General features: G+C 35.7%; 1 protein-coding gene and 1 long non-coding RNA gene across 4 annotated transcripts in view; one reads left to right on the plus strand and one right to left on the minus strand.

The window, feature by feature from the left end:
• LOC129928713 (uncharacterized) lies at window positions 1–17,195 on the plus strand. Of its 3 annotated transcripts, XR_008780196.1 has the most exons (4): window positions 1–784; window positions 9,880–10,023; window positions 16,188–16,282; window positions 17,063–17,164. It is a non-coding gene; the product is annotated as an uncharacterized LOC129928713 (long non-coding RNA). The 3 variants fall into 3 exon arrangements; XR_008780195.1 differs by lacking the exons at window positions 16,188–16,282; window positions 17,063–17,164 and adding an exon at window positions 11,455–11,621 and having other exon boundaries at window positions 7–784; XR_008780194.1 differs by lacking the exon at window positions 16,188–16,282 and having other exon boundaries at window positions 8–784; window positions 17,063–17,195.
• Window positions 3,279–25,757, minus strand: part of LOC106058640 (transcription factor TFIIIB component B'' homolog) — a 27,598-nt gene continuing 5,119 nt past the window's right edge. The window contains exons 2-12 of the mRNA XM_056044259.1: window positions 21,344–21,702; window positions 19,064–19,412; window positions 18,376–18,485; window positions 17,887–18,042; window positions 17,132–17,259; window positions 16,448–16,542; window positions 16,028–16,082; window positions 11,620–11,769; window positions 11,445–11,499; window positions 10,340–10,775; window positions 3,279–6,600 (exon numbers count right to left, since the gene is read on the minus strand). Of these exons, the coding sequence (XP_055900234.1) occupies window positions 6,151–6,600; window positions 10,340–10,775; window positions 11,445–11,499; window positions 11,620–11,769; window positions 16,028–16,082; window positions 16,448–16,542; window positions 17,132–17,259; window positions 17,887–18,042; window positions 18,376–18,485; window positions 19,064–19,412; window positions 21,344–21,696 (2,337 nt within the window). The 5' untranslated portion in view covers window positions 21,697–21,702 and the 3' untranslated portion in view covers window positions 3,279–6,150. The remainder of the gene's footprint in view (window positions 6,601–10,339; window positions 10,776–11,444; window positions 11,500–11,619; window positions 11,770–16,027; window positions 16,083–16,447; window positions 16,543–17,131; window positions 17,260–17,886; window positions 18,043–18,375; window positions 18,486–19,063; window positions 19,413–21,343; window positions 21,703–25,757) is intronic.

The raw sequence follows: 25,757 nt of genomic DNA on the forward strand, positions 1-25,757 counted from the left end.
TCATATGTGGGGGCCAACAGAGTTCGAAAGAGTAGTCTACATAAACCACAACGCTCGTGGGCTTGGTCGCATCATATGCTGTACATGTAGGATTTGTTACTGTTATAATTCGTTTGTAATACCTTATGCAGGTACCATAATTCCCCTTGGTCGCTTGATGACGTTCGAATTGTAGGCTCTTCTTAAATCTATTTAGTGGCCTTAAATTAACGAGTTGATCAGAAATATTTTGAACGGAAAATTAAAATAGTAATAGACATTGATTAGGCTTCTAACATATCTTATCTTATAAGATACAGGCGTGACTTCGAAAAACGTGCTTGTTTACAAAGTCGCAAGTGAGTACACTGTAAGGCCAATTAGACTCGTTGGTGAAGAAGCCGTTACCTTTTCAAGAATCCGGCTGAACAAGCACTTATGAGAGTCGCTGGGGGGGGGGGGGGGGGGCTCTAGCGCTGTCTGTGACTGTGATTAGGCTTCCAGCATATTGAGTAACAAGTTCTGAATTGTGAAAACTATTTACTAAGTCGAGAGTGTGTACACTGGAACGTCAAATAGGCTCGTTGATGAAGGAGCCGTTACCGTAGCAACAATGCGGCTATACAAGCACTTATGACAGAGTCGCTAGTGGCTGTAGCGCTGTCTGTGACTGTGCTGTTGGCAGGACCTAAGAGTGGCTCTCAAGACGACGATCTCGACTGTTGCAGGGATGGTAATGTGCCTTAATTTAGGGACATTCTGAAATGATACTCTACTCCTGAGTTCCCAGGGCTTCACTTGTAAGGTAAAGAACCATTAAGCATTCATATAATCAATTATAATTAATCAATTGTCAACACTATCAGTAAACCTAATTATAGCCTACTGACTTGACCTGTCTCTTCTACTAATAGGTTGTGTTTTGTGCTACCAGAGAGAGAGAGAGAGAGAGAGAGAGAGAGAGAGAGAGAGAGAGAACGGGTAACTATTATTTGGAATGAATCAAATCTATGAAACTAATTAGCATGCCACTCAGTGAGGAGTGGAGGGGGGGCAATGTGGTTAAATACTGTAATATATAGGCCTAGGCTTAATTAATCTACGGCTACACGTAGCCTACATCATAGAGTCTATACATTAAGTTTATCTCAGTTTATCATTAGATTAATAATTGAAAAAAAAAAAAAAAAGAGTTGGACAGCTAAGGTCATCATGTTCCCATAGTTAGAGACACAACATAAATACAAGCACCAAACTAAAATGTCATCAGACTTGACAAGCTCTGCAGTCCTCCTGGTAGCAATGCCACAGAACTACCAGGATAAAAAAAAAGTTTAAGTTTAAAGGTCAACATGAGCCAGCCCTCAGTGGTCCCCGTATCGTCAAAAACCGTGATACATTAAACTACCCGGCGCACTATCAGGCTGCTAAATTAGGCCACTCTGTTGTACTAAAATCAGACTGATGCGCTCCCTGGTCATGGCCACATTCTTTTATGCTTGTGAATCTTGGACACTGACTGCAGAACTAGAGAGGACGATCCTAGCAATGGAATTGAGATGCTACAGAGAGATTCTAGGGTATCACATACAAAGAACGCATCACAAACAAGAGATTAGAAACCGGATTACTACAGCGATTGGAACCCACGATGACCTGCTAACTACTGTAAAAAAAAACGCAAACTAAAACTCAACAGCCATATCACAGGGTCCTCGGGGCTCGCAAAGATCTTCCTTCAGGGAACAGTACCAGGAAAAAGAAGACAAAGAAGACATAGAAAGCGATGGGGAAGACAAGGGTCGGGCCTGTCATTGAAAGAGATTCCATGACAGAGAGCAGTGGAGAAGGACGATCTTATGTGGTGCCCCAACTGTCCAACAGACTAGAGTTCGTCCATCGTGGTTCCATGATGACCACTTTTGTCAGGGGGCTGAGGGCTTTGAATTGGGATTTTGTGCCTCCTCATGTGACCTATGTGAGCCCGGAATGTTCGGCTGCACACCGGGCAGGTTATTCCAGCTGGAGCTAGTGTCATTGGCCTTGCTTTTCTTCTGTCAGCGTTGTTCTCTTTTCCTCAGCAACATTTGCACCAGTTTTCACAGCGCGATGATGCTCTGTCATGTGCCCCTGTTTCCCATGTGGCTGGATCTATGTTGAACGCCTTTAAAGAAGCTTTTAGAGTGTCCCTGAAGCGTTCTTTGTTCGCCTTCGAGCGCTTTCCTTCCCTTAATTGGCCATACAGGAGTCGTTTAGGGATGCGGCGGTCTTCCATTCTGCAGATGTGTCCTACCCATCGCAGCTGGGACTGCATCAGGATTGTGTGGATCCTTTGCAGACCCGCTCTTCGAAAGACTTCCGTATCTGGTATTTTTTCTTGCCATTTGACATTTAGTATTTTTCTCAGACATGTCATGTGGAAGTGGTTCAGTTTCTTTGCATGTTTTCTGTACACTGTCCACGTTTTTTGAGGCATAGAGCAATGTAGGGAGGATGACAGCTCAATAGTCCAACAGACTAAGAGATAGGTGAAGGAAGGTTGTACCTCGTTCCTTAGCTACCGGTATCATTAATTTTTGTTTATTTTAATAAAAGTACTTCCAAAAATGTCATTGTGTTCCACACGTTCCTGGGTGGTGTCGCTGTACAGGATCTGTCTTGAACAAATCATTTACAAAAGGGTTGGTACAAATTTGGTCATAGTACAGCTTATTAACTTTTGTTGGTCAAAATTTATGTGGTGGCTTTGGCACAGAATTGATAAATGACGAAGGCAACTCGTTGGCCGATTTAGACCAGAAGACCAATTTCAGTTTTTATAATGTTATTCATTCAGGGCCGGATTAAAGTATGTGGAAGTCCCAAGGCAGAATTTTTCTGGGGGCCCTGTCACTTTAATTGAAAACTTTTAATAAAAATCCACATATTAATTTAAAAAAAATACTACTATCTAAAAGCATGCCATAGTATACAAGAAAGAGAGTACTTGTAAACTACATTTAATTTTTCTATGTTTTCTATGAAAATTTGTAGGGTTTATGCAATGTAGTAAATGCGAATTATATTAGGAGAGTACGAGCACACTACAAGGAGACAATAATGTTGCCAACTGTAAGATTGAAAGTAGTGGTAAAATGTAAAAAAAAAAGTGTAACGAAAAAAAACAAAGTTGCTGACCAGTCCAAATATGAATTTTTCTCAATTGTGGATGCCCCTGGGATGCTTACCCTCCCTGGCATCCAGCCCTGAATGAGTTGCATTCAAACATTACGATTCATTTGTTGACATTAAAACAAACTAACAAATACGATTGTTGTGAATTATTTTGTGTAAAGATTTATTTCAGGGGAAAACAAATGGATAGGCAATAAATTAATGTACATGCCATGGGCAGTAACTCTGTCGTCAATGTAACATTGGAAGTTTATCTACAACATAAATGTCAGAACAAAGTCATTGAACCAGTTAAATGTTAGATGACATTTGCAACATAGTGTGACCTCAGTATTTACAGTCTTAATGTCAATGGCCATGCAGTCTATTCTAAACACTGCAGTCAGTACCTCAATACATACTAGCAAACATCCTTTTATACATACACCCTTCTGGCATTGGTAGGAGTATTTTATTTTCAAAAAAGCATGTAAGGTCAACAAGTCAAGTTGAGGACCTTCAAATTATCATAGAAAGAAATTTATTCCACAGGAGTAAAACGGTGCATTATGTCATTCTTACACGTGTTTGCCACAGACATGTACATCTAACCCTTTAGAGCAGGCACCAAGTAAACTTTGTGTACTATCAAATGGGTGCGGGGTGGATGAGTGGTGAACCATTTGGCTTCTGTACCGAGAGGTCCCATGTTTGAATCTCAGAGGACTGGGACTGTAGATTTCAGGATTTTTAAGGCGCCCCATGTCCATCCAATTCTAAAAGGGCACCTTACTCTAGTTGGGGAAAGTAAAGCCAGTTGGTTGTTATCCTAGCCACATGACACCCTCGTTAACCGTCAGCCATAGAAATAGATAATCTTTAAATCATCAGTCCCATAGATCTCAAAGGGTTACCGCAAGTGCTTCGGATGCATCCAAGAATATCATAACAGTAAGTAGAAGTGCAAGACAAATAAACTAGCCCACAAGGAGCATGTCAGTAGCCTGCAGCACAGAAACAAGGGTTTGCTCATTAGTTAGGATGAAGCTTTACATTGTTTTTTATGCTGGACATATTTCATAAGTTTTTACTTTCACTGTGTTAACCAACAAAATGTTTATATAACACATTCAAACAGATAAGGGACTTGACCTGCAGCCAAACAGAAAATTTAGACAGGCATATCTTACATTTGAAAGACAATCAAACAAACAGTCAAGCTATTTCAGTAGAAATAGAAAATTGTTGGAGGGCTACCAACACCGGGATGGACAGAAGGTACAATATCATAGAAAGCCTTAGAAAGGACTGTACTACTTCTGTCATAGACAGCCTTAGAAAGGACTGTACTACTTCTGTCATAGACAGCCTTAGAAAGGACTGTACTACTTCTGTCATAGACAGCCTTAGAAAGGACTGTATTACTTCTGTCATAGACAGCCTAAGAAAAAGGACTGCACTACTTCTTGTACAACTAATCCTATTGAACAGGTAACACAATAGAAACAAATATTTAGAACTACATCACTGCTACCTTGTGACTCAGAATTATGCAGAAGAGAAAGGGATTAACAAAATAATACACTACACCAAGTGGAGATGCTGGAATTGACAAGTAGAGACACTAACAGCTCAACTCTGAACTTTACTTAAAGGGATCTTAATGATTGGGAGAAACTGAAAGCCCATTTCAAGCAGCCCATTCCTACTACAAAGTAAGATTTATTTGATAAACAGATACCAAACATTACAGCTGGCATGGAAAAAAAAAGGGGGGGGGGGGGATTCCTAAAGAAAAGGGGAGTTAAGAATTAGCCTATCTGGAAGTGAAAATAATAATACGTGTGTAAAGAGAAGATTCATTTAAAGTGTATCTCAAGTCAGCCATTCTATTATTCAAACATTCAAAGAAGTTCAACTAATATATATATACATCATGACAAACCTGAGACAGTTGACAACTAGTGTACTAAATCTTGTTAATACTTTAGTTAAAATAGCAACCAACAAGATATCAATCTTCACTCTCTAAGGAAATGTATTAAATGCAATGAACGCTTCATTTAGGATTTCTAGTTCACTCGCATTCAACTAAGAGACTCACTCACATTCACATCCAGACATGAACGTTACTATTCATACTTCATGATTATAATGCCCTTTTATAAAACTGTTGTGTAACTATGACAATTAAGTGCTACTTTTCAATTCATACTTTGCTATACAGTCGACTCTTTATATTGTCCAAAATTTAATAACCTGACTCTCAGTAATCTGAGGTGATGCCAACACAAATTTGTGTAAATGTAATAACTATACACTGTAGTATATTTTAACATTATAGGTAGGCTAAGATTGTAATTGAGTACAGTATATGAAAGCTGACATCATAGGTTTCGTAGTTTTCAGCTCAATTTATTTTTCTTTTTTTTTTTAGTCTATTGTTTATTTTATACCCTTGAAAGTCTAAGAGAATATCTTAATACATCATAAATAGATTTTTTTTTTTTGACGTATAGATTTAAGTACTTTGAAGTATGGCTAACCTTTGGTAATCAGACATTTTCGCTAACCTGACACTCCTTCGTTCCCATAACTGTCAGATTATCAAGTGTCAATTGTGTTAAAGCGTTGTTAACATTAATTTGTTTTTCCAGTCACAGTATAAATGCACTGAGTTTAACTTCCATATACAGTTTTATCAAAGATCAGACATTTCAAACAAATTGAGTTGGTCCTTTATAATGTCAATTCTAGTAATTGTTTTGTTAAATATACAAAAAAAAAAAAAAACTTTTTTATATAAGCAAAAATAAATTTTTGTTTCACAAAATTATTTTGGATAATTGATATAATTATATCGCAAAATATTGACTTACAAAATATTAATGGTAAATTGGTAAATGTAAAAATAATATATAAATATTCTTTCAATAATATCTGTTGAAATTTGCACTGTGGTCAACACAAAGAATGATATAATTTGATCCTGAGTTGTTATGATGTAATTCATTGAACTTATAAGCTGGTCAATGTGTATCTATCCTCTTCAAAGTGATCATCTTCCACCATCATAGACTTTACTTCACTTATTGGGTTCGTCCTATTCACTGGCAACACTGTGTTACCATTGTAATTTGTGCTTGCTGTTACACTGCATGTTTGTGATGGGCTACACAGGACCTCCTGGACCATGGGTGTTTGGTGATAGGGCCCTGAAAGCGCTGAAACGACGGCAGTGTGGTGAGAAGCAATGGAGGAAGGCTGCCCTGGATAACTGAGTGAAGAGTGAGCACTGTCCAAGACACTGCTGCTCGGGACATATGAATCAAGTGAAGAACCAGGTGCAGGCCGATGGGTCTCGGCACAATGTTCTTGACCCTGTGCACCATAAGAAACATTTTTCATTAGTCCAGGGGATGAGATGTTGGATAACTGAAGACTTGATATGCCAGATGGCCCAGGTACCTAAAAAAAGAAGTATAACATTATCATTAGTCCATGCCTTCATTATACTATTTATGACTATCAATTTGTGGCATTTATCTTTTGTAACTTCTCATGTGGCTAAAGAGGTATGACTCTATGATTTAAGATATATATATAATATCCTAACCTCCTGAGGGATGAGAAGCTGAGTGTCAAAAACTGCTTAGCTACTTAATAAGGGGCCCTGAGTATGAATACATTCTCTAGTTGAGTTGCATTTGCTGACCTCCTGTATGTCGTGCGCATCTAGTGTTGCTTCTTATGTGATGGCTCTTTTGTGCACCATAATGGTTTGTGCGCTCTAGTTCCTAAGGTCTCGCTTTGTGGATGTCATTGCCTCTTTGCCTCTGTTGTGGTTGTGCTGATGGGGGATCTTTTGTTGAGTTTTCTTTTGGTGTTTTCTTTCCCCAGTATTGGGTAAGTTTGTTTATTTTACTTTATTCTTCTAAATTCGTTGGTCCTATGATCTTGTGAATGGGGATCTCAAGGAATGCATATTTTTCTTGTTTAGGGACGCAGGCTTGGGACTCTGCCGGAGTCAAGTCTGATTTGTAGGCTTTGTTATGGTATTTGACTAATGACCATGGCGTTGGGGTGTGGGCGTTGCAAGCCCTGATTGACTGTGGCACTGAGATTAAGGTGTGCTATAGTTCTTTTGCATAGAATGTATAACTTGTAATTGCCTTTATAAATGCTACCAATATTTATTCGTCATTTATGCCTCATCATATCCTTACTTCATTAAACCTTTATTTTGTTATATGCAATCTCGTTATTCACTAGTATACGTTACTATTTATATTATTCGTTCTTTTGATACTCAGTTCATAACTTGATTGCTAACTTGTTAGGGGGTGCCCAGGCAAATGAGCCACGGCTAAATTACAACCCCGACAAGAAGTTAATAAACACTGTTCAGGTGGGAAGCCCGGGAAAGTACATCATACCCTAGACCCAGGGTCGGCAGCCTGCGGATCGCGAGCCACAAGCGGCTCTTTGGATGTGAAGCTATGGCTCTTTGGTTCAAATGCAAATATTACTTATTTTACCAAAACATTTAAAAAAATATTTCTGAATCATTTAACAAGGATTAGGCACTGATTCTATCTAGCAGACGCCCCTCACACCGTCACTGTTGTCAGTCCGTCAGAAGCTCTCGAATGACGCCATCGTCGGATGTTTCTATGTAGGTTTCAATTTGCTTTCGACGCAATAGGAATTGGCGTCTTCACCACGTTCTATGGCTGTGACGTAAAGTTTGTTGTTTCAAGTAAATGAGTAAGAAGCGATTATCTTCTTCTCAAACTTAGAAGCAATCTACAAGCAATGCTAATCTGGTAAGCTTTGTGGTAGCACTAGAAATTGCACAAAAAGGCAAACCCTTTACAGGTGGTATGTCAAAGACTGCTTTCTATGTGCATCTGAAGAACTTTTTCGTGATTTCAAAAACCAACCAAAAATCTTGAAAAAAAAAACATTTACCATTATCTGCTAAAACAGTAGAAGATAGAATATTTAAAATGTCTTCAAATGTAACATATTTTCAGGTGGAAGATACTCAACTTTCTTTTGTCATATCACTTGCTAGTCTAGCGACATAAAGACATGGCACAAGTTGCCCTTTTTGTCAGGCCAAAAGAAGAACTTCAAAGATTGCTACCTCTCTCGGAACAAACTAGAGGGAAAGATATAGTGCATGCCATGCAAAAATACCTTGAAAACAATAAGATCGATTTTTAAAAAAATCATTTCAATAGCAACCGATGGAGCCAGAAATATGACAGGAAAAAATAAAAGGGCAACAACGATTTTTCGAAACAAAATAAACCAAGAAATTCTTATGTTTCACTGAATAATACACCAAGAAGCACTTTGTGCCCAAAACAATTCAGACTGAAATAGTTGAGGTAATGAATTCAAGATTGTTACTCAGTATTTCAAGCTCCTTCTTCCCAATAAAGTGGGATGGCTTTCTAAAGGTTGAAACGTTTTGCTTTGTGATTGAATGAAATATACTTCTAAATGATAAAGGCATTAATCTCCCTGTATTAGAGAACGACAAATATTTGCAAACATTTAATTATATGGTTGATAAATTAAATGGGAAATTAAATGAGCTGAATCTAAAACTGCAAACAATCCTATGTTTTGGTAGAAGAATTGGATTGTTTTGAGGAAAAATTAATTCTTTTTGCAGAATATATTCAGAGCATATAGAAATCAAAATCGTCTGACCGATCTTGATAAAACTTGGCAGAAATGTTCCTTGGGTACAAACCTGTAGTGTATGTATTGTAGCCCTAAAACAAACTTAAGACCCTCAAAAAAAAATAAAGTTGTCAGACTCTATTAAAGCTTTAGTATTTATGGATATTGGCTTTGTTTACAATGTTGACATGAGAAAAGACCGAAAGGATTTAGATCTAGATATAATTTTAAGAAATACACTTTGTGCAGATAGTTTTTTACTTTGACACATGAAAATACAAAAGAAGGTCCATTGATTTCATTATATAATAAAAAAATTAACCTTCAAATTTTGTGTTTCAAAAGCATTTTTTACATAAATTAGTTCCTTATATCTGTGACTACAGATTTCCTGACGAACATTCTTTCATTAGACAATACCGTAATGTTACACATCTTTCCATTCCTAGGTCTAAAACTCTAATTCAACTCTAGGATGATATAACTTCTCTTCGCACATATAGTTTTATACTTTAACACATGAACATACTAATTATAGTCCATTCATTTCATATTTTGATCAAATTAACATTCAAATTTGGTTTTCTAAAGCATTTTTAATACATTCGTTTACGAAAGCTGCAAAGCCATGTTGAGATAGGCCTAAATTCATTCATGAATCACGTACTAAAAATTATTTGGTTTAATAAAATACAAAAACACTCTCAGTGACTATATCGACAGTGATACGCAAATAAAGACCCGCGGGTTGCGGGTAAAATATGTCTAGTACTTAATAAAATAAACAACATATTAATATCTTCCCCTTTTACAAACAATAATATTACATATATAACTCATGATTACCGAAATAAAAAATAATTATCTAATAATGCCATTTATATATATGATTTTATTTGTTGTGAAAAACACTATTTATATATAAATAAAGAGATTCTTTTTTTTTTCATTAAAAAAAAATGTGCGAGTACTATTTATTGTTGCAAGAAAAAATTTGTGGCTCTTTAAACCTTTAAAAAATTGTAATTTTTGGCTCTTTCCACTCAAAAGGTTGCCAACCCCTGCCCTAGATGAACCCTGTAAAACCCACAACTGACACTGTAACAGCATGGAAACCTTCACCCAGACATCACCCTTCCCAAGATGTCCAGAAAAAAAGATTCTACTGTAGCCACTGAGCATGCTACTAGCACGGTATGTCCGAAGACCAAGATAAGGAGAACTAAAACAAGGTTGACTCCCAAATAACATAGTGAAAGAATGCTTTAGGAAGTGCCCAATACTTTAAAAACTTTTCTTTCATGGATGAGTTTATGTTGGGCTCCTAATTGAAATATTTTGTTTTTGTTAAAGAGTAATACATATATACTTATAAGTAGAAGCTAATGTTTGGACAAGAAGATTACACTCAACAAATACTCCCTTATGGAAAACACAAATGCATTTACCCAAAGAAAAATCTATCATGTTGTTGGCTATATTAAAAAAACAAAAACATTAGTCAACTTACTGTTGATTGTGTTGGTAGACTAGCTGACCCTGAACTAGGCGTGGAATCTTTTTTCTCTGAGTCTGGAATAATATAGACATGGACCAAACTTCCAGATGATGATTGTTCCTGAACAAGAAGCACTTGGTAGTCTGTTGCAGTGGCTGGGATCCCCAGCTGTGGTGCAATAAGTGGGATCATTGATTTGGGGATCAAGACACCCTGGACAGGATTGTTGACTCCTTCCATTTCAATCTGCACTTGAGACGAGCCAGGTATTGATTGAAGTGCATTATTGCCCAGCGCTGTCTGCGCTGGTGGAGAGCTGGTATTTGTAGGCTGGCTATCAAATCCTGGCTTCTCAGCTGCACTTGGTTTCACAGACACAGGCACTTTAGGTTCTGACTTCTTTTTGCGCTTGACGACAGGAGATTCTTCCACCACGTCATCATGGTCACTAAAAAAAAAACCATAGCACTTGGATGTTAATTCAATCCAACCAATTAATACAGAGATTAAGTTCCTGTTCAGAGAATGTTGTAATGAAATCAAACCCTCATTAATAGATAAGCATAAACATTTTTGTTTTCTGGTGATGCTGCCACATTTAAATCTTTAACTCTTTCTCTCCCAATTGACGATACCATTGTTGATTTTGACCTCATTTAATTAAATTAATGTTTAATTTTTTAAACTTGACTTTGAATTATATAAAAAGAGCATGCATTTCCCTTTAGTTTAATTCTATACCCAATACAACATTTTCTGATAACAAACAACAAAGCTATTGAAGCCCAATCATAACAGGGGTAGTGAAATAGTAATGAGCAAATGAAGAATTCCTTCAAAAAGTGGAAAAATAATTACAGAGAAAGAGTTAAACCATTTGCAAACAAATTATATGTGAAGTGAATTAAGAAAATCTAACAGTGCTTCAACATTACGTCTGTGTGGTATGCACTTAAGACTGCTGTCATGATGGTTCCAAGTTCAAACCCTACCAGATGTTAACTGCCAGATTTGAACTGAGATGTAATTACTTTTTATTTTTCAAAGGAATGTCTATAGCTATGAAGTCAAAATTTATTTTGTTTTAATGGTATCTAAATTCTAGCCATAGACTTACTCATCCACAGTTGCATCCCAGTCATCTTCTTCATTTTCTGACACAGACTTCTTCCCTAGAGAAAACAAAATTTCAGAAGATGTAAATATCTATATATGAACATGTAAATGACTTCTTTTATGTTTATGCTGAATGACACACTGATCAATAAAAAACCCAGCAACTCTTTCCTTACTTTTTGAGTCTGTTTTTTTCTTGGCTGGCTTCTTATCTTTCTTCGTTTCAGGCTTAGGCTTCACTTTTTTTTCTGCCAATTTTTTCAACTTTACTTCTTCTGCTGCAATCATCTCAGCAAATGGTGCTGGGTCATACATTCTTCTGTTGGCTACAGAGATAAGATTTATTTTAGTTGCCTTAAACAGTCAAACACATCATCAAAGGAGTCCAGACCCCCCACAAGACTAATTAAATTATGGTACACACCAAATTCCCATAAAACCAATCATTATACTAACTAAAATGATAATGGTTGAGAAAAAATTTTTTAGCAAGGTGTTTTAAAAGGTTGTCCTTTAAGAGATAGGCTCACTGTTTTACACAAGGAATAATTAAATCAAAACCTATAATTCTTATAGTTATAATGTTTTTTGTTTGGTGTAATGCACAAATTGTAAGACAAATTTCCTTACGGATAATAAAGATTATTATTATGTTAGAAATGAACGAGTAGTCATTCTCTGGCGCTGCCAGGGTCGAGTTTCGCTAAAGAGAAACAAAATTCATCGTAGTCCCTTTAACAGTTTCCACTGAGGAATTTTCTGGTGATGTGGCAGGTCTGCAGCAGTACCGCCCTCTGACAGGCAACGAAGATGTTCCTAGGAATGTTAAGGGCCTTGAAGGTGTCTGTGAGGTCAGTTGTTATTATCCCCTCGGTTGATATAACAATGGGGTATATTGTTATTTTGGACAATTTCCATAGACGCTTAATCTCCAAGCCTAGGTTCCCATATTTTCTTTGTTTTTCTATCTCAGTTTTTCTTAAATTATGAGACAGTGGTACGGCGATATCGATAATGGTAGTGTTTTTTTCTTTTTTATCGATGAACAGCAGATCCGGGCGATTGAAATCTACCGTTTTGTCTGTCAGAATAGGCCTATCCCAGTACAGCAGATGTTCAGTAGACTCGAGAACCTCTTGCGGAGAGTATTTATAATAAGGGGGAGTGTCCTTACCGATCAATTTGTACGTCAAAGCCAGGTGTTGGTGTATTAACTTTGCAACTTGGTTATGGCGACCTAGGTAGGCTGATTCTGATAGGGCTGGACATCCTGCCATAATGTGTTCAATCGACTCGCCCACATTTCCACATTTTCGGCATTTGTCGACAACATTGAGTTTCAGGATATGCTTCTCGTAATTTTTTGTCTTGATTACTCTGTCCTGTATTGCTGTAACAAAGCCTTCTGTTTCAGGGTAGAGATGACCTGCTTTGAGCCATGTTAAGGAAGCAGCCTTGTCGATGTTGTCCCCATGTAATGAAGCCAGAAATTTTCCGTGGAGTGTTTTTTCTTCCCATTGGCGAATCTCATGCCCTACGTCGTCCAAACCGACATTGACATCAGCATTGTGTAGGTTCAAAGGGGTTGCATCGGAGTCGTATTTACGTAGGAAGGAAACTAATTTGTTGCTGGAGGCGAGCAGTTTTGATCGTATTTTTAAAACTTGCATCTTACACAATTTGAAGATGTTCTGCAATTCACGACCCCCATCCTTCCTGGGCAGGTATAACCTTATGGTGGAGGACTTGGGGTGTAGGCATCGAAACTTGGTTAGTAATTTTCTAGTGAGTCTGTCAATGTCATGTAGGTCGGTGTCAGTCCATTTGATCACACCGAACGTGTAAAGGAGCACTGGGACGGCCCAGCTGTTTATTGCAGTGATAAGATTACTGCCAGACAGTTTGGTGTTGAGGATTTTATTAACTCTTTGCCTATATTTGCCAAGAAAGTCCTCTTTTAATTTCTTATGGTTTATCTTGGCATTCTGGTTTATTCCAAGATATTTATAAATAGAGGCGGAGTTCAATTCCTCGATGCCTTCAAATTCAATGTTGGTGTTCGTTGCCTTGCCCTTTTTAATGCTTATGATGCCACACTTATCTAGGCCAAAAGACATACAGATATCGTCACTAAAGCATTTTACCGTTTTGATTAAGGTGTGTAATTTTTGCTCGGTTTCTGCATATAGCTTTAGATCATCCATGTATAATAAGTGGGACACACATTTAGTGCATTTAGTGTCAACCCTAAAACCGTTTGTAGAGTCTTGGAGTAATGTAGATAGAGGATTAATCGCTAGGCAGAACCAGAGTGGAGATAGTGAGTCACCTTGGTATATACCTCTTCTTATGTGCACAGAACCTAGTTTATCACGATTAAGGTGCAGGTTTATCTTCCAATTATTCATACAGACTTTCAATAGTTGTTTTATTCTTGGTTTGATTCTTTGAATATCCAGGGTTTTTAATAGCCAATCATGCGGAACTGAATCGAAAGCTTTTTTGTAGTCGATGTAACACATGTGTAAATTTCTCTTTCTTCTATTAGCTTGATGCAATATAATACCATCTATAGTTAGCTATACTTTACAGCCCATCGACTCTTCAATGCAACCTTGTTGTTCCTCTGCTAGTAGCTTATGGGCAGAACAAAATGTGTACATTTTACGTTTTAAAAGTGAAGTTAATAGTTTATACACCACTGACAGACAAGTGATAGAGCGATAGTTTGATGGTTGGTTCGGATCCCCTTTTTTGGGGAGGAGAGATGTTCTCCCTTCAGTGAGTTCTAACAGCATTGAAGACGGTTCTGATATTAGCTCGTTAAAACTTGATGTTAGTGGTGCATGTACGGCTGTAAGTTTTTTCAGCCAAAAGTTGTGTATATTGTTCGGTCCAGGAGCAGTCCAGTTGTGGGTTTTTGATATAGCTGCTGAGACTTCCTCAGCTGTGAAATCCTCATCAGGCATTTCTGGTATTAGGTTGTTTTTTAGTTTGGATTTCCTCGATCCAGTCAGCCTGCACATTGTAATGTAGCGGGTCGGACCAAAGCGCCGCCCAGTAGTCGGTAAAGGTGCCGTGTTTAGTGCTATCAATGGTTTGAATTTTGTCAGCACCATTATCAGCTAGTTTACGGAAGAACTGTTTTCTCTTGTGCTGAAATAAAGCGTTATGCTCCTTTCTTTTGGTGGTTTCGTTGTAGCGCTTTAACCTAGCTCCCTTTAGTTTAGCTTTCTGTCTCAGAGTATCTTTCAAACATAAGAGTCGTGCGTGGCTATCACAGTCCGTCAATTTGATTCCAGTTGTTCTTAGTATTGTCTTCATTTTGTTAAGTATTTTCATGGAGTGGTTGTTTCCCAGATATTGTCCTATTGTGTCTATTTGGCTCCTCAGTTAATTATTATTATTATTATTATTATTATTATTATAATTGGGAATGAAAACAATTATAGAACAAATTAGGTCAACATCAATTTCTCTTAGCGTGTCGCTCTGTACGTTGAAGTTTCTGGCTATGAAAGTATCTGAAAGCAAGGCAAATAATGCAGACATGCTGAATCAGACCAGCCTGCTCATATTTAAATTTTCCTTTACACAAGAGGACCCTTCAACTTTAACCCATATAGGCCATGTTCATTTAGAAAAAACATTCTTTCTAAGGTTATACTTTATGGACACTTTATCTTCTAAATTAAAGATTTTCCTTCAAAAGAAAAAGATCATTATATCCTTAGCATATCCATAAATTAATTTAGTCAAATAATTACAGACGTAAACTCTGCTAAGTCAGTTTTTTTTTCTCAACTGATTCAAGTAATTCATTTCATGCACTAATGGCACTAGGGAAGAAGGAGCATTTGTTCTAGCATGTGAAATAAAAAATGTGCCTTTATCTTTGTGTCTGTCTTTTTTAGCTTGCATTAATGTATTTGTAAGTTATATTCAGTTTTACTTTTTTAGAAAAAAACAAAAAAAGTGACAAATTTTTTATTTTAATTATTCCATTATAAATAAGATGGTGGTTGATTATTTTTTATTCTAATTATTTCTTGTAATGTTTCATCACTGCAAGGAGTCCTACCAGTGAGCTCTACATAATAAAGTTTTATTAGCAGTCCAGCTAATGATTTTTAAGATGGTGCACAAAATGTTCATGTACATCTATTTATTTATTGAACTCTTTATTGACTTTTCACAGTCAAATTTTTAGGAAAATCATTAGAGCCTTTTCAAAACCCCCCAGTCTCCAAGTTCCACAAAGTTTGAACCCAAGAGTTTGTCAGCTTATAGGAAAATTGTAAAAGAAGATAAGCAAATAGAAAACACCTATATCCTATTACAAAAATAAAACATCATGAACCAAAGCACAATAATATGCACAATAAATCAAGGAAAGACTACAAGAGCTAATAAATATCATCAGGCAAAGTCAATCCTTATTGTTTTGAGGAACAATGCTTTAAAATCATAAGCCTTTAACAATATTCCTTTTTGGAAATAAAAATAGTTAATTTTAAACTACTGAAATTTTTTTGCGTTCTCTATTTTCCACAACTACATTTATCTCCATAATGACTAAATTACCTAGAGCTTTGTCGATCAATGGTCTGTTTCTTTTCTCTTCACGATGAAATTTATTCTACAGGATACAATAGAAAAATATTTAAGCACAGTAAACAAGCATTCTAACAATGTTTTACAAAATAGTACAAAATTCATTTCTAATTTTGCACATGACTAATAGCCCAGGAAGTCTTCCAAGACTACTTCATAGCCCAAGAAACAAAGTCTTCCAAGACTATTTCTAACAACAACAAAACTCATAAGAAAAAAATGTGGGTATGTGTGACTTTTAATAGATTTGTAATGTTGAACCTGTAATAATGTCATTTTTGTATATAAATTTTATTTTAAAAGTTAAAATAGTTACACTCAAACAAAGAGTAAAAACAATTAAGTCCTAAATTAATTGAGAGCTATCCAATTAAACAAATATGAGCTCACCTTTAGTTCTCGCCTAGACCTGTTAGTCAGTAGGTTTGTCATCAACGAGAAATCTGTGCCACACATTTGCAGCCCCAGAAAAAATCTATCGGTTTCTGAAAATGACCAAAAAATTATCTTTTTTTACTTCTTGGAGAGAATTGTACATTTCACATCTCTTCTAACTTAGATACATAGAATAAGATGATTGTAACACTCTGTCAGTTTCTCAGGTTTATTAGTTAAACAGTTAAAGAAAGTGGTTTTGTTTATGGTATACATACATTCGAGCAAGTTGATAGCAGTATTCAGTCAGTTTCTCAGATTTATTAGTTAAAAGAAAATGCTTTTGTTTATGGTACACATACACTAAGGATACCAGGTAATCTCTTGAAAAGAAAGTGAAATCTTAATTTGAATAATTTCCCTTACTGCAATGTCAATATTTTTCCACTTGTTTGAGTTTCAGCTCTAGTTTGTGCATAATAAACGCTGTAATCTATTTAGTTTATTTTGAAGACATGTATCTTTATACTTAACAAACATGACAAGCTAAAAAAGTTCAGCTTTATTTCCCAAAAAATATGTAACTAAACTCAGTATGTTATTAACAAACAAACTTTTTTTTTTAAACAGGATCTTAATTCCTGCGAATTTCAATTCACTGCAAAATGGTAGACCTTTTTTGTGTGTGTGTGTGCTCACCATCTTCTGTCCAGAACTTAGTTCTCTTGTACTTTCTATAGGAGTTGGTGTTGAGATAGCGATCATCATCATCTTCTTCTATAGCAGTGGGCAGCTTGGTCTCAGCAGGAGCACTCGGGATTAAAAGGCTGTGGAAGTACTTCACATTAGATCCACAATATCAATCTCAAAAAGTATTTAGGAAACAAAGAAATGAAAAGCCAATAATATCAAACAATATCATCTATGTCATGAAAAATAAAACATGATTCAAGCTGCATTAGGTATTTCATGGTATGAGCCAAGCCAACAGATGGACCTGAACTTTGCAGTTGATATAGTATTACTTGGGAATACAATAAAATGTATACAAGATATGATAGATCCTGGATACAAACGCACTCAAAATCAGCCTCTGGATAAATCTTGATAAGACAAAGTTAATTGTATTGACTACAGGTTAACAATCAATCATTGGATATACAAAGCTTGAACAAAGAGAACAGTTCAACTATTTAGGCAGCGTTATTACAAATTATGGAGATTCATATCCCAATGTTGCAAGGCCTACACTGACATAGAATTAAGGCTTGAAGGTTTCATTGCAAACTGATGTGTCAATGTCCAAGCAAAGGCCAAAATCATTATTGCTTTTATTAAGTAAACTTAAACCATATTTTATGTTGTGATTCAAATGCTTTGTTCAAAATTTAAAATGTATCAAAGTCAAAATAATAAAAGGTTGATAGCTTTCCATTATGTTAAAATAATGGTACCTCTCTGTATTGAGAACCACACTGCCATCTGGTCCAATCATGACCTGTGGGGCTGGCAGTGAGGCACTTTGATTGCTGGACTCTCTGTCCTCATCAGCTTTACTACCAACTTGCTCAGGTAATGTGCTAGCAGCGTCTTTCTTCTTCACCTTCTTTCTGTTAAGAAAAGTGAAAACAATAAAGCTTATTCCTTTAAATATTATTAAATCACTCAATGAAAATTTCATTTACTATGTGCCACCATTGTTGGCAAAGCTTATCTTCAAATCAGTGTCATACTACAGTAGTACAGCTAAAACATTTCTTTTTAAATTGATTTTGCTTTTTCAAAAGATTAATTGATTATTTATTCATCAACATCCCTCTCAAACTTAATAAATGGTGAAAAAAAAAAAAAAGAAATACAAAATATCAGTATTTATTGATAAAGATAAAAAGTAACTTAGGTAGATGCTTTACAAAACAATTATTTTTATTTTAAACACTCACGGCATAAAGTTTTGTTGTGGATTCCATGACAAAAGGTCACTCATTTTCATCTTCTGCCGATCAGGTGACTTTTCTCTACTTGGCAAAGGTTCTGTTCTCTGTTTTTTTGACTGCCAAGAAGTCATAAACAGCGCATAAATAGTTAAATAAAACATGTCTATTCAAAAACAATTTTAGGAGCAAACACAATATTAATTACAGAATTATAACAAAATTAACGTGGGGGAGGGTAGTGATAGAAAATGTGAAATTTGCTAAATCAAAACAACAACATAATTAAGTCTGCAATTAAAGTACTTCAAGCAATTATATTTAATTGATCAAATATAACTCTCAAACATAAATGCCAAAGGGACAGTAGTAATTTTTATGATGTAATAATGTTTAGCAGTTAGAACTAAAATAGTCTTAAATGAGCCTTCTAAGATATTTCTGAGTAAAAAAAAAAAAATATTTGACCTCAATTTCAATAAACTTCTTAGAACTAAAATAGTCTTAAATGAGCCTTCCAAGATATTTCTGAGTTAAAAAAATATATATATATTTGACCTCAATTTCAATAAACTTCTTGATCTATATATTTTAAAAAAAGTTTTATTTAGAGAGAAATCTAATATTTTTTTAAAATGTCATTAGTGAGCATGAAAATAAAAAACTGCATCAAAAATGCCTTCTAAGATGTTCATACCCTTCTTTTCTTTTTCTTTAGATCCTCCTCAACATCTGCCCTTCTTTCACCGTCAGGTTCCAAAGACATACATTCAGAAACAGAGGTCCCATCACCTTCAGAGGTAGTATCTGGATGGTCTACTCCTGTCAACTCTTTAACACTTTTCTGTTCTGGCACAGCCTCACAAACACTAATTTTACTGCTAACACTCAACTGCTTTTCATGGTGATCAGTTTTGTCCAGCTTGTCACATGCCAGACTGGAATCTGTAGCTGACGTTGCCTGAAGCAGAATCTCATTCTTCTTTGAAGCTTCAGCGCACAAATTGTTTACACTCTTGGATACACTCTCTTCATTTCTAGTTGTACTGTAAGTAAACAAAAAATTTTGTTGAAGACTGCTTAGGCAGATTAAAAAGTAACGATTTAAAACCACAAAGAGAGATGCAAATGTTGAAAGTATCAATGTAAAGATCATTACTAGCTTCACAAACTGATGCAAATAGGGATTTATAAGATAAGCCCTCAGTGCTAGGTTTTTACCTAGCTATACTTTAATATGAGCCAGTTAACAATTTTTTTATTATTGCTATTGTACTGCACATCTTTTATGCTCTAGCACAGCAGTTCTCAACCTTTTAAGCTCGGCGCCCCTTTTTACAATCCCCCACACTGCCGCGACCCCCCCCCCTGACACACAGATACAGCTATAGAAGAGTAGACAATAACAATCCATATTTTTGATGGTCTTAAGCGACCCCTGGCAAATGGTCAATCGACCCCCAAGGGCGTCACGACCCACAGGTTGAGAACCCCTGCTCTAGCATGTTCAGCGCTCTACTGTCCAATCTCTTAAGAGGACCTGTGGGAGGAGGGGAATATCTGGAAGAAGGTGTTCATGCTACCTTTGGACTCTCAGCAAACATAACTCAGCTGGAGTCGTAATTCAAACTCATGCCCCATTGATAGGCAGCCAAGCTGATTTAGCCACTAAGCCACACACTGTACAGGTCACATACTTTTTAACAATAGCAATTCACAGCACAACAAGTGAAAAGTTTAAAATCTTGTTTAATAATTTATAGAAACCTTGACATGTATCAGTTATTTCTAAATGATGCTAGAATGAGTAGACAATAGGATTAGGGACAGTGTGGAAAAGCGTACTGTTAGGCAATGGAAAAGCTTACTGTTAGGCAAACACAACATTTTTATATAATATATGCTTTTGATAAGGGTCTTAATTTCGGTAGGACTGTTTAACATGATTAGTAGACATGATCAGGTATCTTAGGGGCCTATATAGTGCATAGACTACTGTAGACTGAACAAATCACCATGTAATGCAAGACAAGAAAATTCACTCCAGAATTTGTAGAATGTGACTATGACTATGGGGAAACAGTGTGAGGACTGCTGACTTCTTAAGTGCACACTTCCTAAGTATATGTGGTAAGGCAAAGTACTATAATCGTGCTATGTTCAAAGTGTTAGTAAACTGACTGTTGTTGATAATTAACAGAATCTTTTACTTTGTAGCTATTTGCAATGTATTATTGTTTATATAGAGTGATGGTCAACCTGTGGTAAGAGTGAAATGACAGGTGACTATCAGAAGATCTTGTGCCTATGCTGCTGCAGACAGATTTGGTGAAGGAGTTTTCAGTGACTTTCAATTGTAGCCTAGTACTTTTTAGGGGCCTCAATTATTAGCAATGTTATGTTATTTATTTGTTCTTAGTTTCTAAAATCACAAAATTTGTCATTGTAATAATATATATATATATATATATATATATATATATAGTATCTGTGGTTAATGTACTCATTAGTAATTATTAACTCTTTATCATTAAATTAAATTTTGGTTGTATAAACCTATAAACTTTAATTTGTGTTATATAAAAAGAGCATGCATTCTTTAGTAATTATAAACCTAATATATAACATTTCCTGATTACATACAAAAAAAGCTATTAAAGTTCATTCTTAACAGGGTAGTGAAACACAAACAAAATGAATAATTCCATCGGAATGTGGAAAATAATTATGAAGAGAAAGAGTTAATAAGTCTTCAGTTCATGGGTTATATTTAGTATTTCGATTTAATGTTGTAGTTTTACTATAATACAGGACAAGTAAATTGACATTAATCATATAAAAGAAAGGAGAATTAAGTGTAACACTAGGCAACAAGCTAACAAGAACTGAGTAGTGTACTTTTGTTTTACAATCAAATATCAAACAATAAATTTAAAAAAAAAAAACTCCAAAAAAAGAATGTTGAGGAAATACTCACACTTGTGAATTTAATGCTGTAGGAACTGATGCAACTTCTGCATTTTTATCCATTGCTTGAGTTTGATTAGTTGAGCAATCATCCACAGTGCTAACACTTTTTGCATTTTCATTCTCAGTGTGATGGTTCGCCTCATCTCCTGTGGGATGAGCAGATTTACTCACAATAGGTGGAGTTTCTGCTGCGGCTGGGCTGTTGGTCAACTTAGGTTTTGACCCTGTGCTGATTGGCTTGCTAGGTCCTGGCCTGATGTTAGGTTTCATAACAAAACGTGGACGTCTTGTGATACCCTTTGAAGCTTCTGCTTTTCCTTGCTCAAAGCTACAAGGGCTCATTTCTGTTAATGTTGACATTGTATCCTAAAACAAGTGATGAAATGGTTAACAAACAAAGTGACTTCAAATGAAAGGATTAAAAAAAAAAAACTTGAACTATTTTTTGAGTCAAAGCAACAAATCAAGCAGAGATGGCATATCTCTAGCCAATTGATTACAATGGAAATTTAAAAAAAGTATTACTAATACATATGATGTCAACTATAGACAAGATTATTAGAATGGGTTGGGAAATACTTCTTCTTCTTCTAGCCAGCTTTATTGCTGCTGAGCTGTGAGCTCTTTTGCAGACTGTGCCAAGGAAAAAAAGTGTGCTGTTTTCTTCAGTTGTTCAGCACTGCCATACACGGTGTTGGTTATGTTGTTGGGAAATACCAAATACTAAATATATATTGCAATCTAGAAGAAACTTTTGCTTTTAAGTAGCTTCTAGTATCTTATTTTGCTAAGATATATTTAAAAGTGAGAAAAAGAATTTCAATCAGATAGTTAACAAGTGTGGTTCTAGTGTACATGTTCTTCTGATTAACTATTTCTCTCCTAATCGACAATACCATCGTTGATTTGACCTCATTCAATTAAATTAGTGTTTAATTTTATAAACTTTATTTTGTGTTTTATATAAAAAGAGCATGCATTCCTCTTTAATTCTAGACCCAATGAAACATTTTCTGATAACAAATTTATATGACAAAGTTATTGAAGCTTAGTCATAACAGGGTAGTGAAATAGTATTGAGCAAAATGAAGAAATCCGCCAAAAGGTGGAAAAATAGATACAGAGAGAAAGAGATAAATCTTATCAAGTGCATTATTGTGTATTGCTGCTTCGATACTGCTAGATTCAAAAGTTTATAAAATGGATTAATTAAATAGTCACACATAAAAACAAAATACATCTACAGCCATTTGATTTTAAATCCATTAAAAGCAAGCCAACACTGTAACAATTAAGACATAACAATATAGATCTATAAATTATTAAATTCCCAGTGTACAGAAGTAATACTAATTATCTAATGTGATCTGATAATGAAGTCCGATGAAAATATAAAGGCAAATGGGGATATGTGGTCAGGAAAGCGCTCCCAGGGAAGTCAATACAAGAGCTATAAAGACACTCTCAAGACCTCATTCAAGGAGTGTGATATTGATATTCACGACTGGAAAGCACTAGTTCTCGATTGCTCCTCATGGCGTGAAGCTGTGAGTCTCAGAGTCTTGAGATTTGAAGTAAGAAGAGTGGCCAGCATGAAAGAGCTGAGAGAAGAAACAGGCATGTCTGCAACTGACCAAACCAACCCATGCCACAAGTGCGGCCGGCTTTTTATAGCGAGGATTGAACTTTACAGTCATCTTTGAGTTCATAGATATGAGATTTGTGCTCAACTTCAATCACGAAGGAGGATCTATATATGGTGGCAAGATCACACTACAAACAGCGATGTCCAAGCGAATTCCAGTATGGACAGTATAGTGGGACTTCTTATGTTTCGACAGTTATGCTGGGCAGGGCATATGGGGGATGACTGTATGCCAAAGGCAGTCTTTCTGGTGAGCTGAAATGTGGTCAAAGGAAACGCTTACAAAAGATCAGCTTAGGTGCCAGTTTGTTTTAACTGACACAGGCAGCTTCAGAACAAGACAGCTGGAGATCACTTACAAAGGTAGCACAATACAAATATGAGACCAAAAGAAAATCCATAGACATAGACATCAAATAGAGAATCTAAATCGACCACCAGCATACAATGTAAATGAAACTCAATGGTTATGTCTTCACTGAATGTGGCAAAATATGTAGGTCACAGCTGGGGCTGCATAGCCACGGAAATACTGCATTCTTCATTAAACTTCATACTCAAAGACTAAGCCTTATGCCTTACTATTAATAAATATTATTATTAAATTATTATTATGTATAGTATTCTAGATATCATGTAGACTATTAATAATATAGTATAGATATATAGAATGAATATAGATCTATCTAGAATCTAGATCTAATCAACTACAATCTAATCTAGAATCAATAGAATTAAGTAGAATCTTGACTACTAGACTACTACTAGTTAAGTAGTACTACTAGACTAGATCTAGTCCAGAGTCTAGAATATAGAGTCTAGATCTACAGTTCTAGTTCTACTAGTGACTAGTGAAGGAAGTTCTAGTCACTAGTCTCACTCACCAGATTTAGACTTAGATTCTAGCTAGATCTAGCGTCTATTAGTCTAGTAAATAAAAATAGAATAATTAAATAAATCACTGGACTGGCATGACTATGTGACATGTCACTATGACATACTAATGAAACTATCTAGATCTATTTTCTCTCAAGGAGTACTAGATACTCTAGACCACTCTAGTACAAAGTACAAAGTAGTACCAGTCTACCAGTCGACTAGTAATCTGACTTACTTCAAAGAAGAAGATGATTATGACAATTACATTCTTTTTTGTCATGTATCTAGTTTCTAGACTTTAAGGGAAACTCTGAAGGTTTTTCAAATTTGAGTTATTAACATATATATTTAAATTCTGCGTGAAAAGTTGTAATAGTAAACATTTTACCATTTTGTATTTAAATGCTTAGAAACATTTCTATTTAATAAATTAGTCAGAAAATTCTTGACATTTTAAAAAAAAAAAACGGGATTCTTTGAGATTTTGTTTCTTAAAGCTATTTCAAACGTCACTTCCCTCAACAATACTGAAAGAGAAACTACATTTAACCAATCGTATCGCTTCATTCTTACAGTAGCTTTTAGGCTTATTGACGGCCTAGTCTTATCTTATCTTATATATAATACAGACGTTACTTCAAAAAAGAAGATGATTACCACCTAAGCGTCATGCATATTAACCAATGACTTAAATTCTGCCAAGTCACTGGTTTTCCTGGCTAGCTCAGGCAACCCATTCCATGCTCTAATAGCACTAGCGAAGAAGGAGTATTTGTACAAATTTGTCCTAGCAAATGGGACAAGGAATGTGCCTTTATCTTTGTGTCTTTCAGAGTATTTTATTAAATTTTGTTTTTGTATTTGAAGATTATGGTTCAGTGTTTTATGTATAATTGCTACTTTACTTTTGAGTCTTCTGTCCTGAAGGCTTTCTAAATTTTGTGATTTTACTAAGGGTGTTACTCTAGTCAAATGTGAATATTCATTTGTTATGAATCTCACTGCTCTATTTTGGGTATGTTCCAGTTTCTTAATGTTTTCTTGAGTTGAGGGGTCCCAAACAGATGATCATGCATATTTTTATTATTGGCCTAACGAAGGTTAAATAACATTTTAGTTTTATGTTCTTATTTGATTTATAGAAATTTCTTTTAATAAACCCTAATGCTTTGTTTGATTTTTTTATAGTTTTATCAATATGTGGATTCCATGACAGTTTTTCATTTATTATTAGTCCAGAACTATGATACATATATACATACATATATATATATATATATTGTTACGAATGAACAGTGACAGGTAGAGGTCACTATGTGTGACCCCGGCGAGATGACACAGCACCGAGTGTTATCTGGAATCTATGCATGTAAACAAAGACAGGATGGGACGTGCCTCACGTGTTGTTCCAGAGGACGAACAGATTTACGAAGGGGGGCATTGTGACAAATGAACAGTGACAGTTAGAGGTCACTACGTGTGACCTCGGCGAGATGACACTGCAGCAGGCATACTCTGGAATCGACATGTATAAACAACAACAGGATGTGATGTTTCCTCCCATGTTGTTCCAGAGGGTACTAGCAGTGTTTTTGCAACAATAGACAAGCGATTAGGGACTCTTTATAAACCAGAGATGTTCATGTGAAAAGAGTCAGTACAGTCGTCGATACTGTTCTCTACTGTGCGAGACAGTAGAAGAGAGTGGACTTGAGCCGTTACAGTCGATACAGTCGATGTAAGACGTATACGCTACATGTTACAGTGACGAATTGTTATAGTTATAATTCAATAAAGTTATTTAAAGCTGAAAGTTGAGTCGTCAAGTTCTTTGCAGTGTTTCTTTTATTTGTGTGCCTAGTACATTTAGCCAGAAAATCAGAAATACGTAACAATT

This window comes from Biomphalaria glabrata, chromosome 10 (genome assembly GCF_947242115.1).
Source record: "Biomphalaria glabrata chromosome 10, xgBioGlab47.1, whole genome shotgun sequence".
NCBI lineage: Eukaryota > Metazoa > Mollusca > Gastropoda > Planorbidae > Biomphalaria > Biomphalaria glabrata.